Source organism: Rhinolophus sinicus, chromosome 17 (genome assembly GCF_057876585.1).
Source record: "Rhinolophus sinicus isolate RSI-liver-muscle chromosome 17, RSI-T2T, whole genome shotgun sequence".
NCBI lineage: Eukaryota > Metazoa > Chordata > Mammalia > Chiroptera > Rhinolophidae > Rhinolophus > Rhinolophus sinicus.
This window is the reverse complement of record NC_142517.1, coordinates 186962403-186976389: the sequence shown is the minus strand read 5'-3', so window position 1 is coordinate 186976389 and position 13987 is coordinate 186962403. Positions and strand designations below refer to the sequence as shown.

General features: G+C 35.7%; 1 protein-coding gene across 3 annotated transcripts in view; it reads right to left on the bottom strand.

Moving 5' to 3' along the window:
* The window catches only part of PARD3B (par-3 family cell polarity regulator beta), a 950721-nt gene that overhangs the window by 151992 nt on the left and 784742 nt on the right, over positions 1-13987 (bottom strand). For all 3 annotated transcript variants that reach the window (XM_088794694.1, XM_019726886.3, XM_074340795.2), the window contains one exon: positions 104-406. In XM_088794694.1, coding sequence (XP_088650820.1) covers positions 104-406 — 303 coding nt within the window. The remainder of the gene's footprint in view (positions 1-103; positions 407-13987) is intronic.

The following is a 13987-nucleotide window of genomic DNA, read 5'->3' as shown; positions in this document are numbered from 1 at the left end:
CATTTTAACAGATTGAAGGATATATTTTTATCTGCTTCAGCAGTAGAGATGATTTGAAAGTACTGAATTAAAACGACATTCATTTTTCAATAAGTTATATTACCTGTCAACTGGCACTGGTGGATGGTATGGCTTGTTGACCTTGGCATACAGACCCTCTAAGAGGTCTCTCTCTGGAGAGAGTGGACGGCCATCTCGAGGAAAACCCAGTGGTCCAGCCCGAGGGGGAGATGGAGACCTATAGACATTTGCTGATGCACATGGTTCCCGGAAGTGGTTCACTCTGGCGTAATTGGGGTCCATTTCATCATCGTCCATATCATGCAGTGATCCAATTGTACCAGTAGCATAATCAACAAGACCTCTTAACTGCTTTTCCCTTAGTTCCTGATGTTTTGCTCCAATCCTGAAAAATGTAGAATGACAGAGATATATGTGAGTTTACATGCTAATACAATGATATACTTACTCTCCTGAATCTATGTTAATTGTTCCTAATTAGTCACTTAGTTGTTACTTTCCTGTGAGTATACCCAAGATCACACCATGCTGAAATGCCAACAGCATAGTCCACGGGATTAATTTTATATCTCTGGCCTTTATTTATTATAGGGTCTTTACTTTTTTTCCTTTTTTTTCACTTAAAAAAACCAACTTTACTGAAATACAATTTACAATAAACAATCCATTTAACGGGTAAATTGGATGAGTTTTACAGGCTCTTTGCTTTTATAGCAATGCAATAGGTATTTTAACATCTTGCCCACTGATGACGGGGCTGATTGCAGACTCAGATGCTGATTTTCATCACCATTCCCTCCCTATAAGTGAGACGTGCTTGTGGGCACAGTGTATCTTTGGTGTGATATTATGGAAGGCTGCCTTGGAACAGGGATGCATGTTAAAGAGCCCATCAGAATCTCATATTTCATCTTTGATTTTACTATATGGTGCTCTAGAGTTCAGTGTTTTCTTCCAAAGAAAAGAGCTTGCACAAATTAATTTAAATTTGAAAAAGAAATGCAGAGGCTTTCTTGTCACTAAAAGCAGTGGGATCAGTTGTAATTTATAAGAGACTCTAAGTTTTTTGGTTACATAAATGAGGATCATTGTGTCTCATTATATAGGGACCAGGGACAGAATAAAATTGTGAAGAAATTAATAGGCTCCTGACAGAGATGAATTGGCACACATAAGTGAATTAAACACCATTACTGGCAGAACTCCATGCTGCTAAAGCCTTAAGTGATATTACAAAATGTTACTGCTAATCAGTGTACTGTGTAGACTACTGGGAATGGGAGCAGAAAAATATACTTAGGTGGATTCCAAATTCATCTGAATTTTAAGAATTTGACATTTAATCTGGAAAGTGTTAGATCAGCTCTCCTAAATTCCCAGTTACGTGTTAAAATGGAAAGGTCACTGTGGTATCTTATTGGACAATTGTGATCTGATGGTGCTCAGGTGTTCAGCACTAATGAGGAAAGAATGTAACCTTACATCACCAGGCAAACAAGGTGCATTGTGTACAGGATGAGAGAAGGAAGGCAATGTTGGCTTGATGGTGAAAGAAAGACTCTTAAGAAAGGATGGGGACAAATCTGAAGTCCTGGGCTAAGAGAATACGAGAGGGCTGTGGACTAGAAAGGAAAGATCTGTATATGCCTAGAGACATATATTGAAGGCCTAGATGAGTGGGGGAAAAAACAAAACTGAACTCTCTCAGTATCTTCGTCTCTTCAAACAAAAACAGCTGTTTTTGCACAAGGCAGCTAGTTTTATTTTACAGAACATCAAACTCTGTAAAAATCTTAAGAGCCATGATGATCTTTCAAGGTATTTTCTCTTTTGGCAGAAAGGCTTTTTTTTTTTTTTTTTTTTTTTTAAGTGCAGAGGAGGGAGGAGAAAAAATAACAAAGATGAAGAAGGTATAAAACAAAAACCCAGCATCAATCCTCAAGTCGCAACAGATGAAAATAAATGCCAGGATACATTATTGCATGTCTCTTTTGAATAGGTCAAATCATGTACGCTACACCACATATAAGTCATTAGAATAATTTATATTTTTGCAAAGGGGAACTTGAATCTTCAAGGGATTTTGAATGAAGATGAAAGAAGATTACACTGTAGGGTACCCATTAAGAGGCCCTGCCTATCCCCTTTTCAATGCATGTTAGTCCTAGATTCATGGATGTTTATTTTGAATAGTTTTTGATAAAGAAGTAATCTGCTCCACTGCAACAAAATAATCTTTATGGGGACAGCAGACTGGGTATCAGAGGATGCTTGCAGCACTGTGATGGTAGTGATGGATTTCCATTGCAAATAGAGCACAGGACATCAATAAAGTTAGGGTATGGTTACTATCCCTCTTAAGTGGGAGGCCTTCAAGAAAAATCATTCAGCAGAAAGATGAACATCTAATGGCTGCCACACGGGGCTATACTTGTGCATTAATGAAAAGAGGAAAACATCAAGCTTGGTTTTTACAAATCACAGAAATAGAACACTAGTATCTGTGTTCTTTATTTCATCACTTCCCTTTCTTTGAGGTTTTCTCATTACTTAAGCTTGCTGAGTATGTAGAGATTCTTGGATGAAAAGTACCCCATGTATGCAAAGCAGTATTTGTTTTGTATTTTTTTCTTCCTAAAACAAAACCTTATTTCTCCTTGATCCTCTCCACACCACTGAGTGTTTCAGTAATTAATTTCATATTAATCACTCAGTAGGTGAAATAGTAATTTCTCTGAACCATCATTATTATGCCATATATTAGGGTCTCGCTGTGAGGGGGAGGACAAAGCAACCTCTGAAAAGGGGTGTATGGAGGCAGAAGAAACTCTTTCAAGAGTGAAATGTCAAAACAACAAAAACAAACAAACAAAAAAAGGTTGTTGTTTTTTCTCTCTGACCTCCTTCTGCCCCAATTCAGTGTGAGAATTCTAAATGTTTATAGTCATTTCCACTTGGAGGTCTCCTTACCACTGGGAACTCAACCTGTTAAAATATCTATTTTTAATTTTTTTTTCTATTTTTTTAGGCATTTATATAATTCATGCCATGATCCCCCTGAGAAATCTAGTAGCCATCTGTCACCATACATAGTTTTTACATTATTGCCTATATTCCCCACACTGTATTTTACATCCCCATGACTGTTCTGTGACTACCAACTTCCTAATCCCTTCACTTTTCTCAACCAGCCCCTCAATCCTCTCCCATCTAGCAACCATCAGTTTGTTTATCTGTATCTATGAGTCTAGATATTTTTGTTTTGTTTGTTTATTCTGTTCTTTAGATTCTACATATAAGTGAGAGCATATGGTATTTGTCTTTCTCAGTCTGACTTATTTCACTTAGCATAATATCCTCTAGGTCCATCTATGTTAAAATACCTATTTTCTAAAATAGCCCCAGGGAAGATACACTTTTTATTGGATGGTACCACCAGTTTCCCCATTTTCCCAAGCACAATGCCTTTGAATTCTTTAAATCTCCTTGTTCACTTTTCCCCTATGAAAACATTGTTTCTTTCTTTCTTTTTTTTTTTCCCATTACATCTCTTGGATATCCTCTTTTAATTCCATTTCTTTCTCTACAGTCTGCTGTTCAGGCTTTATATTGCCTATCTCTCCATTGTCCAATATGGTGGTCATTAACCATATAGTGCTACATACATTTAAATTGAAATTAATTTAAAAATTTAAAACTCAGTTTTTTGGTTTCACAAACTGAGCACATTTCAAGTGCTCAGTCACCACATGAGCCAGTGATGAATGCATTGGGCAATGTCGATCAAGACTAAATCCATCATTGCAGAAAGTTCTATTAGACTATGCTGGCCTAGATTTTCCTGAGATATTTTGGTATGTCATCACATCTCACTTTTTAATTAATTAACTAGTTAACTAATATTTTAATAAAGTATAGCTGACATACAATATATTGTATTCGTTTCAGGTGTATAACATAGTGATTTGATATTTATATACCTTATGATGTGACATTCTACTTTAATCTATACCTTAAAAGGTTGCTAGAATAATCTTCCTCAAAGTGCATTTCCATCATATATCTGTCCGTCAGTTTTAATTCACAACAGCTCACCTTTTCTCCTTGTGTATTTTACATATGTGACTCCATTTTCTTATGACAAAGTGGGGCTCATTGAAAAGTTGGCAAATAATTTTATTTCTCTTATAAATTACTTATAAATAACTTGTTCTTTCTGCTTATCTGGTCAAATTCTTTTCTTTAAAGTCCAATAATCTTACTAGAAAAGTTATTATGGGCTGATAACTCTTTCAATATGTACTTCTAAGTATATTTTTTCTCTCTGGGAAGTTTTCTTGAATTATAGATTTTATTGTTAATGTTGAAGGATAGAAGTTTAAAATAAAAATGTCAATTGTACTTCACTACATACTAGTAGTGAACCATTAGACAATAAAATCAAGAAAACCATACCATTTAAAATGGGATTAAAGAATATTGCAAACTTAAGGATACATTTAACAAAAGACATCTAAGTCATCTACACTAAAAGCAATAAAATACTGCTCAGAGAAATTAAATAAGATCTAAATAAATGGAGAATTATACCTTATTCATGGATCAAAAAAGGCATCATTGTTAAGATGTCAATTCATCTAAATTGTCATCCCAATTAAACTTCTAGTAGGTTTATTTTCCAAAAATTAACAATGTGATTTTAAAATTTATTTAGAAAGTCAAAGAGAAAAAAAAAAGCCAAAACACTTTTGAAAAATAAGAATAAAGTTGGAAAACTTACACTACTTTCTTCAAGACTTACTATAGAGCCTCAGTAATCAAGCCAAAGTTTAGACAAATACGTAGATGAATGGAAAAGAAGACAGTCTAGTGATATACCCACACATTTGGTGAAGTGATTTACAACAAATGTGCCAAAACAATTCAAGTAAGAAGGGAAAATGTCTTCAACAAGTGGTGCAGGAAAATTTCTTCAACAAGTGGTAAAATCAATAAGAGAAATCCGTAAGAGAAATAGAAACGTGGTCCCTACAGTATACTATAACAAAAATCAATTCAAGATGGAAGATAGGCCTGAACATATAGGCTACAACAATGCTACTTGAATAAAATAAAGGAAAATATCTTCGCAACCTTGGAGTAGGCAAATATTTCTTAGAACACAAGAAGCATGAAACATGAAAGAAAAGAACCATTAACAAAAGAAAAACCAAAAAGAAAAAATTCACCCCAATTAAAACCTTCTCATTAAAAAGCGTCAAGAAAATGAAAAGCAAATGAAAGAAAACATTTGCAACACACATCTCTAACAAAGTGTTTGTATAAAAAAATAAATTTGCAACTCAATAATAAAGACAAAAATAGCCCAAGTAGAACTGGGCAAAAGATTTAAGCAGACACTATACAAAGGAAGATCTAGAAATGCCCAATACGCAAAGGAAATGTGCTCACATTATAAGTCATCAGGGAAATGCAAATTAAAACCACAGTGAGATACCCTTACCAAAATGAAAAAGAATGATAATACCAAATGTTGGAAAGCACGTGGACCATCCAGAACTTTCAAACACTGCTGCTGGAAGTATAAAATGGTATAAGGTCTGGGAGTTCCTTATAAAACTAGACATGCACCAAAGCCATGACCCAACAATTCACCTCTCAGGTACTTACACAAGAGAAACAACAACATTTGTCCACAAAAATCCTTAAACAATATTTGCTAGCAGCTTTATTCATCATAGCAAGAAATGGAAATAACTGAGATGCCCATCGGCAGAATGGATAACCAAACAATGGTATAGCCATATTACCGTATATAAATCAGCAATAACAAAAATCGCTACTGAAATAGCAACGAGGATGGATATCAAAATTATCATACTTAATGAACGAAGCTGGACACAAAACTAGAACATGATTCCAGTTATAAGAAATTCTAGATCAGGCAAAACAATCTCATGGTGATAGAAATCAGATCATTTACTCATGGAGTGGGTCTCCACTGAGTGAGAAAGGGTATGAGGCAACATTCTTGGGTGATAGAAATATTCAGTATTTTGATATACATTCATCAAAATAGAATAGATAATATTTTTCTGCTTATTTAAGTCCTGACTATTTCACTGTATGTAAATTATACTTTATTTAAAAAATTTAAAAAAAAAAGAAAAAAAAAGCCAATTATTCTATATACACCTTTAAAATCCATGTGATAAAATCTAGCAAATAGGAGTCATTAGTTCTAAATTTACTGATACATAATTCTTTTCCTTTTAAATACATTATCTAAAAATAATTACCATAACAAATTATTAGAATGAGTATAACTGCTAGGAAAAATATTTAAACTGCTTAAGGAAACACACCCCTTTTCAAGCAATTTAAACACTTCCAAAGTACTAATTTACAAACCAGATATTGATTTCAATAAATACATATCAGTCTTATTGATCCATAAACACTTCCTCTAAAGACAAGACAACTTGTTTTAAATCAATTACAAGTTTCTGCAGTCATTGTTCAACAAATATTTATTAAGCATCTATAGGTTTTAGTTTTGTTTTTGATGCTGGAGATTCAGCAGTGCTTTCAAATCCTTGCTCTTGTGGAATTCATATTCTCCTTAGGGGAGGCAGAAACAGACAACAGAATAATGAAATAAAATGAAAAATAGCATTAAATGGTAGTAAGAGCTACCGTGGAAAATGAAGCTGGGAAAGGTGGTAGGAGGGTTGGGGGCTAGGGTGGGAAGGACACACTTTTAAATATGAGGAAAGAAAAGGCACCACTGAGAACATTACATTAAAGGCTCGAAGAAGAGGAGGGTGAAACTGTACAGATAATTAGGGAAGAGTACTTTAGGCAGAAGAGACAGCAAGTACAAAGGCCCTGAGGCAGGCAAGTGCCCCAAACAGCAAGGAAGCCAGTGTGAGGGAGGGAGGAAACAGAGGGACAGAGAGGAAATGGGGTCTTAGATCATGCAAGGCCCTAAGGTCCTGGTAAAGATTTTGGCGTTTACCCTCAGTGAGGTGGGAAGCCAGAGGGAGGTTTCAAGCAATGGAGCGACATGACTTGACTTACATGTTGAAGAGATCTCTTTGACCGCTATATTAAGAATGTGATAGGAGTACCAAAGAGCCATGGAGACCTGTTAGGGGGCTATTACAAGAATCCAGGTGAGAGATACTGGTGGCTTTGATGAAGGTGTAACAGTGGAGGTGGTAAGCAGTAGTTGGATCCAAGAGCTAAAAATAAAACTAAATTTTAAAAAATCGTATGACCCCCCCCCCATAAACCTATAATTAGGACTGTCCTCCAAACACTCCAAATTAGGGAGCTTATACTATACACAAGAGCCCAGTTTTACTACTAGTATTTCATCTATCCAGCAGGAAGAACAGACACTTAAAATGTTTGTGATGTATTTTCCCATGTCATATAACTCAATTCTCACAAGGTGTTGAAATCTCTACTTACCACAGACGAAGAAATTTACATAATGAAAGCTTTCAGATACCCTAAAGTAGATATAATAGTACAATGACCCCCCACATAACTATCACCTTGTTCCGTATTCAGTAAAGGTATTGCCACACTGTTCATCTACTTTTCCTTTTAAAATTTTTTTGCCAAGTATTTTGAAAGCAAATCCTAGTCATTTATCCACTATTTACTTCAGAAGGCATGTCAAAAAACATAAACATTTTAGTATATTCCAACAATGCATTTATCACACTTAAAAATTAACGATGTTCCTTAATGTCAACTAATACCTAGTTTATAAACAAGTTTCCACAGGTGCCTAAAAAACATTCTCTTTCCCAATGGATTCATTTGGATCAGGCTCCAAAAACTACCCACACATTAAGTTTGTGTCTGTCTTTTCAGTCTCATTTCCTATATAGGACTGTCCTCATTTTCCTTTCGCATTTTAATTTTTCCATGCTGTTATGCTGTTGGATTGTTGCAGAAACCAGGCAGATTGTCCTGTAGGTGGTCCCACATGCTGGATTTGATGTAATTTCTTCCTCTCTCCCCATATTTCCTGTTTATGGAAGGTAATTCTAGAGTAGCACTGCCCAACAGGTCTTTCTGCACTGATGGAAATGTTCTATATATGGGCTGTTTGATACATTAATAGTAGCCACATGTGGCTACTGAACACTGGAAATGTGGCTAGTGTGACTAAGTTAAGGATTTTAAATTTTAATTAATTTATATTTAAATAGTTCCATGTGACCAGTGGCTACTGTATCAGTGCAGCCAGAGGCTTAGTTAGACTCAGGTTCAACTTTTTTTGTGGGGGAAGAGTACTGTGGGTTGAATGTTGGTCGCCCAAAAGATATGTCCACCTGGAGCCTGTTGGTATGACCTTATTTGAATAAAGAGTTTATGTAGATGTAATTAAGTTAAAGATCTTGAGATGAGATCATGCTGGATTGTCCAAATAGAAGTGTCCTCCTTATAAAGAGGAAAAGATATAAAGAATCAGAAGAGAAGACGATATGAAAATGGAGAGAAATTGGAACATACGTCTAAATGCCAAGAAATATCAAGGATTGCTGGCAGCCACTGGAAACTAGGAGACAGATACGGAATAGATTCTCCCTCACAGCCTTGAAGGAAACAAGCCTGATTTCAGACTTCTGGTCTGTGAGAGAGCTAGGAGAGAATACATTTCTGATGTAAGCTACCAAGTTTGTGGTAATTTGTTACAGCAACCCTAGGAAACATACAAATATCGTAAAAATAGTGTATGTGTTTTAAATTATGTCACATCAAAAATAAAATAAAATAAAACCAGGGGGAAAAAAAGAGGCATACAATCTCAGGTTATCTTACTTTAGTGATGCAAAGATGCAAAGGTAACAAACTGACATGTCTATTGCAAAGGTCCTCTATCAATTGTTCGCTGAATCATTTCTGTCATCAATGATTTTCACCTGAATTATTTCGTTAGGGATTGCTAAACAATAATTTTAAAATGTCATTATTTCTTTTACATTTATTAGTTGGGATTCTTCTGTAAAAAACAAAACCCAAAAAACCCCAAAACTCTTTTCCTTAAAATTTTGGGTATTTTGGTTATCCTGAATTATACGTAGTATAGGGAAGACACAATTAATGTTTTAATTGCTGATTTTCAGAGTAAGGAGTTAGTTCCCGAGATATTTCCAATGGTGACCAATGAGTTGTTAGCTACTTTTCTGAGGGAGATGGAAGTTGTGACTATCATTGTGAACTTAGGTTTTTAAAAAACACATATTTAGGATTTTCAATCAATTGCATCCCTTACACTTTTTGTTGCCCAACTTGTCCAAGATTTAGTCAATGTGGACTAACGTATTCCTTTGTTCTTTTGTTCTTTTGACTGACCCAGTTGTCACTGATAGTTTTCTTGCTATCTGACAAATAAGCTGTCCCAGCTTCCTGTTGAGTACCTTGTGTCCTTATCCTGAAAGCAGCCATTTCTCCAAGGAATTCTTTCTTTTTAATGGAAATTACACCTAGAAAACACAATCTGGGCTCTAGAAGAGCTCACTGCCATTGTGTTGTTGTTGCGTCTACACCTTTCCTATGGACAGGACTGGGATATATGTCTTTTTTGAAAAAAATCACAAGTCTATACTGATATTTTTGATTCAAATATAACATAACAGAATTTTGACTTTACTTTTAAAAACTTTCACATTTGTTTGTTATCTTTAAATGAAAAATCTTGATACCAATGACATTATTTGTATTCTATATATTACATTATAGTTTCAAAATAATACCAATATTGCTAACAGACTATTGAATGAAATGTAAGATATTTATAACTCTATTTTTGTTGTTATTGTTGTTGTTGTTGTTAGAATATATCTCACTATATGTGTAGAGTCAAAATGCTGTGTTCTAATGTCACTTGAAGTAATTCTTTTTCCTGAGTTGCTATGCAACCAATTTGATTTAGTTAGGTTATTCGTTTTGGTTTGTTTTCAATATTTAGGGATTGCTTTTTGCCTTTGGATTTAATTTTGCTTGTTAAGTATGTAAAACATTTATATTTCCAAATTCAACTAAATACAACTTATGGGTATATTGCTTTCATGAGTCTTCACTATCCTAAGTCATATAACTATACTTGTTTATTTTTCAAATGAAAACAAACATGGTTATATATTTATATAGCTTCTTTCTCACACGAAAGGTAGAATACTGTACATTTTCCCCTATACTTTGCTTTTTCACATATCACTATCCAGAAGAAGACTCCATTTAATGAACAGACATTTTTCTCATTTTTTTTTTTTAAGTTTCATAGTAGTCTACTGTGTGGACATGCTTCTGTTTATCCATTGAGTCACATATTATTCGACATTTGGGTATTTCCAATCTTCTACTATTACAAATAATGCCTTCATGACAAATCTTATGCAAAAGTCAGTCCATATTTTTGCCAATGCAGCTTTCAGAAGAATTCATAGAAATAGGGTTGCTGGGTCAAAGAGAAACTCACATATAATAGTCCTAGATTATAACAAATTTCCTTCCATAATTGTTCTCTTTTGCATTACCACCTTCAATGTAGGAGGATGCCTATTTCTGTACCGTTTCACCAACAGAATATGTTGTCGCACCCTGAGATATTTGATAAACATAGGTGAGGAGTGATGTTTCAGTGAAGTTTTAATTAGCCTGTCTCTTATTATGTGATACTGAGTATCTTTTCATATGTTTAAGGGCCATTTTCATTTCCTCTTCTGCGAGCTGGCCATATCGTTTGATGATTCTTCTATCAGATTGTCCTTTTTTCCCTCCATTTTTCAAAGACCTTTGTGTAGTTGTGATATTAGCACTTTATCTGTGATATAAATTGCATATTTGTGTGTGTGTGTGTCATTAGCCTTTTAGGATTTCACTTAAAATTATTGATTAGTATTTCATACTTTGTACTTTACCCTTAAAAACTTTATAAAATGTTGTTACTTTTGCATACTACTTCTTGATTGATTTGTCTCACGCAGAATGTGTCAACAGTATAGTTCTGATTGACTTGACTAGTGTTAGGAAAATGTAGCCACTGGAATTCTCTTTGTTGCTACTGTGTGAGCCCAAACAACACAGACAGAGATGAATAGATAGTAGAAGAAGAGATTTGCTACCTGGAGTGGTGATCGTAGTTGAGGTCAGAAAACGTTTTTCAGGGGAGATGTATGGTATAAAAAAAGTAGTATCATTAAAAAAGATTACAAACTACCTGCTGTAAAGCTTTCTTTTTTCACAGTGAAGATAATTTGTCCTGCTATCATTTCTGCTTTTATAATAGAAACTGCAATTAGGTCACTACAATTATCCTTTGTTCCAGTGAACAGGCCAGTTTCTTCAGCTTTTCCTTATGAATGCCATTTCAAAGCTGCAATATACCTGTCCAAGAACAATCACAGCTGCTTTATTATTATTACTATTATTATTATCCTGACCAACCAATGCAGAGTTGCAATTTTTGTGATCAATGTTTCATCTTTTGAACAAAACGATTTTAACTGTATTAATATTTTTCACCATTTTCTCATTCCTGGCCTGGGTGTCTATAACATGTTCTAGATGATCTCCTTCTGCCCTGTGCATTTTTCTTGTCAGCCTAAATGAGACCTGATGTGGTAAGGGGACTAGATTGATGGGATAATTTATCACTTCTCTCGTAATAAATAGATATATTTTCTGTAAATTTTATATTCTATAATACTGACATGCAAAATTTTTAATGCTGTTAATTGAATCTTTTACATAGACTTTTTCTTCATTTTTTTTGGGGGGGAATAGTGCACTTTTCCAGGGCCCATCAGCCCCAAGTTGTTGTCCTTCAATCTAGCCGTGCAGGGCGCAGCCCACCTTCAAGTGCAGTCGCCATTTTCAATCCTAGTTGCAGGGGGAGCAGCCCACCATCCCATGTGGGAATCAAACTGGCAACCCTGCAGCTGAGAGCTAGCACTCCAACCAACCGAGCTATCTGGCTGCCCCTCTGGAAGCTCAGTAGCAGCTGGTTGTCTTCAATCTAGTTGTGGAGGGTGCAGACCATTGGCCCACATGGGAATTGTACCGGCAACCTTGCCGCTCAGAGCCCACGCTCCAACCGACTGAGCTATCCGGCTGCCCTTCTTCATGTTTTGTCACCCTCCATACACACATACAACACGTTGAGTGCTTCATGATTTGCAGAATCACATAATGCTATGCCTTGTGGATATTGTACATGAATATGAATATTGTACATGACCTTGTACCCATAGTTTGCTAAATGTCATAGGGTAACGGGCATGCTGATGCTCATTAAAGCATGTCAAGACAATGAAGTCTGGGAAGCCTATGAAAGTCAGGTGTGGTCTCAGAATATTCTAATTCCAGAAATCTCTGGGAGGTTAACTGGCTCTTTGCATAGGTTTGATGACCACAGAAAAGGTTTCCATATCCCACATGCTCCAGAACATACTGAATTTCTCATATCAAATGGTTTTTACTCATTTGCACCTGTGTATATTTCATATTCTAAAATCATGACATTTTCAATTCCTACCTATTGGTTGCGTTTTTGTACAATATCAAATAGCAAGATTCTCCAGTATTTTCCCACTGCTACTAGGCACTACCATTTCAAGAGAATTACCATTCAGCAAAGCCTCTCTTATTACTGCAGTTTACATTTTCCCTAAATTTATACCTTTCCCAGGCCCATTAAACTTCCTCCATTGCTAATGTACTGAGTTCCTGTAATTTGTATTCTCATAATGTGGACAAATTTCTCAGAAATGCTTAGTAAACATCTTTAGCTTTCATTGGGAAATTAACCCCAAAGAGAGGGTGAGGGAAACAAATGACAGAGTGCTAACTATCTGCTCTGATAATGCACGGTTCCCTTCTAGCAAACCCAGACAGTGCCCCTACAAATGGTGTCATTAGGCAGTGAAGGCATTAAAAGATACCCCAGGTTGTCGGCCAGACTAACACTGAAGAAACAGCTGTAGGAACCTGAACTTGAGGTGGCTCTGCTGGTTGGATAAAGTTCATAAGTTATTGATGCACTTTATTCTTATTCTTTATACTTATCGCTATGACATTTGTATGTAGCAAGAAATAGCCTTATTTATTGTTTATGATTCCCTCAGTTTATATGTTTCCGCTATTTATACGTAACACTGTGGAAAGTATATGCTTCCTATATTACAATCACCTGGAATACAGAACTTTTTAATCCTAGGAACTGTCTCGGGTGATATCTGCAAAAATAAATGACTGGCTTTTCACATGGTGGTGGTTGCCACCATATGGAAAAGAATGAGGATAACCCCTCTCATGCTGACTGTTCGAGGTACTGTACATCTACATAAACTTCCTGGTGGAGGAAACAGGAAGAATACAGAGAATAAAAGGAAACTGGCTACATTTCCTGTGCTTTCCCTTCAAGCTCTTCTTTTCCTTCCATTTTGTCACCTGGAATTTCACACCTGGCCAGTGCTCTCCAGGACATGTCCTTGATCTTTGTCTCTACAAGCTTATTCACAGAAAAATGTGCCGATGCATGGGAAACATGGACATCTACACAACATAGGGGACTTTATTTCCTTTGTTTTCTCAGCCATAAATGCCAGAGGTCTCAAGGCCACGGTCACACAGAATCTTCTTTGAAACCACTTTGGATTTATGAAGAGTTCTAGAAGTACTGCTGAAATTCATACTTCCTGGATAATCTATGTTAGGTATGGAAACATGTCCGTATCTGAGACAAGGATAAACACACTTTATACTTAACCTCTCCATCCAGCCAACAAGTGAGGGGCACTCTTATTCTGACACGTCATGTTCCCTGCATGATGAAGTTTTAAAAGAAGCAGAAAGTACAGTTCCTCTCCCCCCACCCCATCCTATTCATATGAGACTTTAAACAGCTCAGCAAAAATCTTTTATTAAACAACTGTATTTTCTG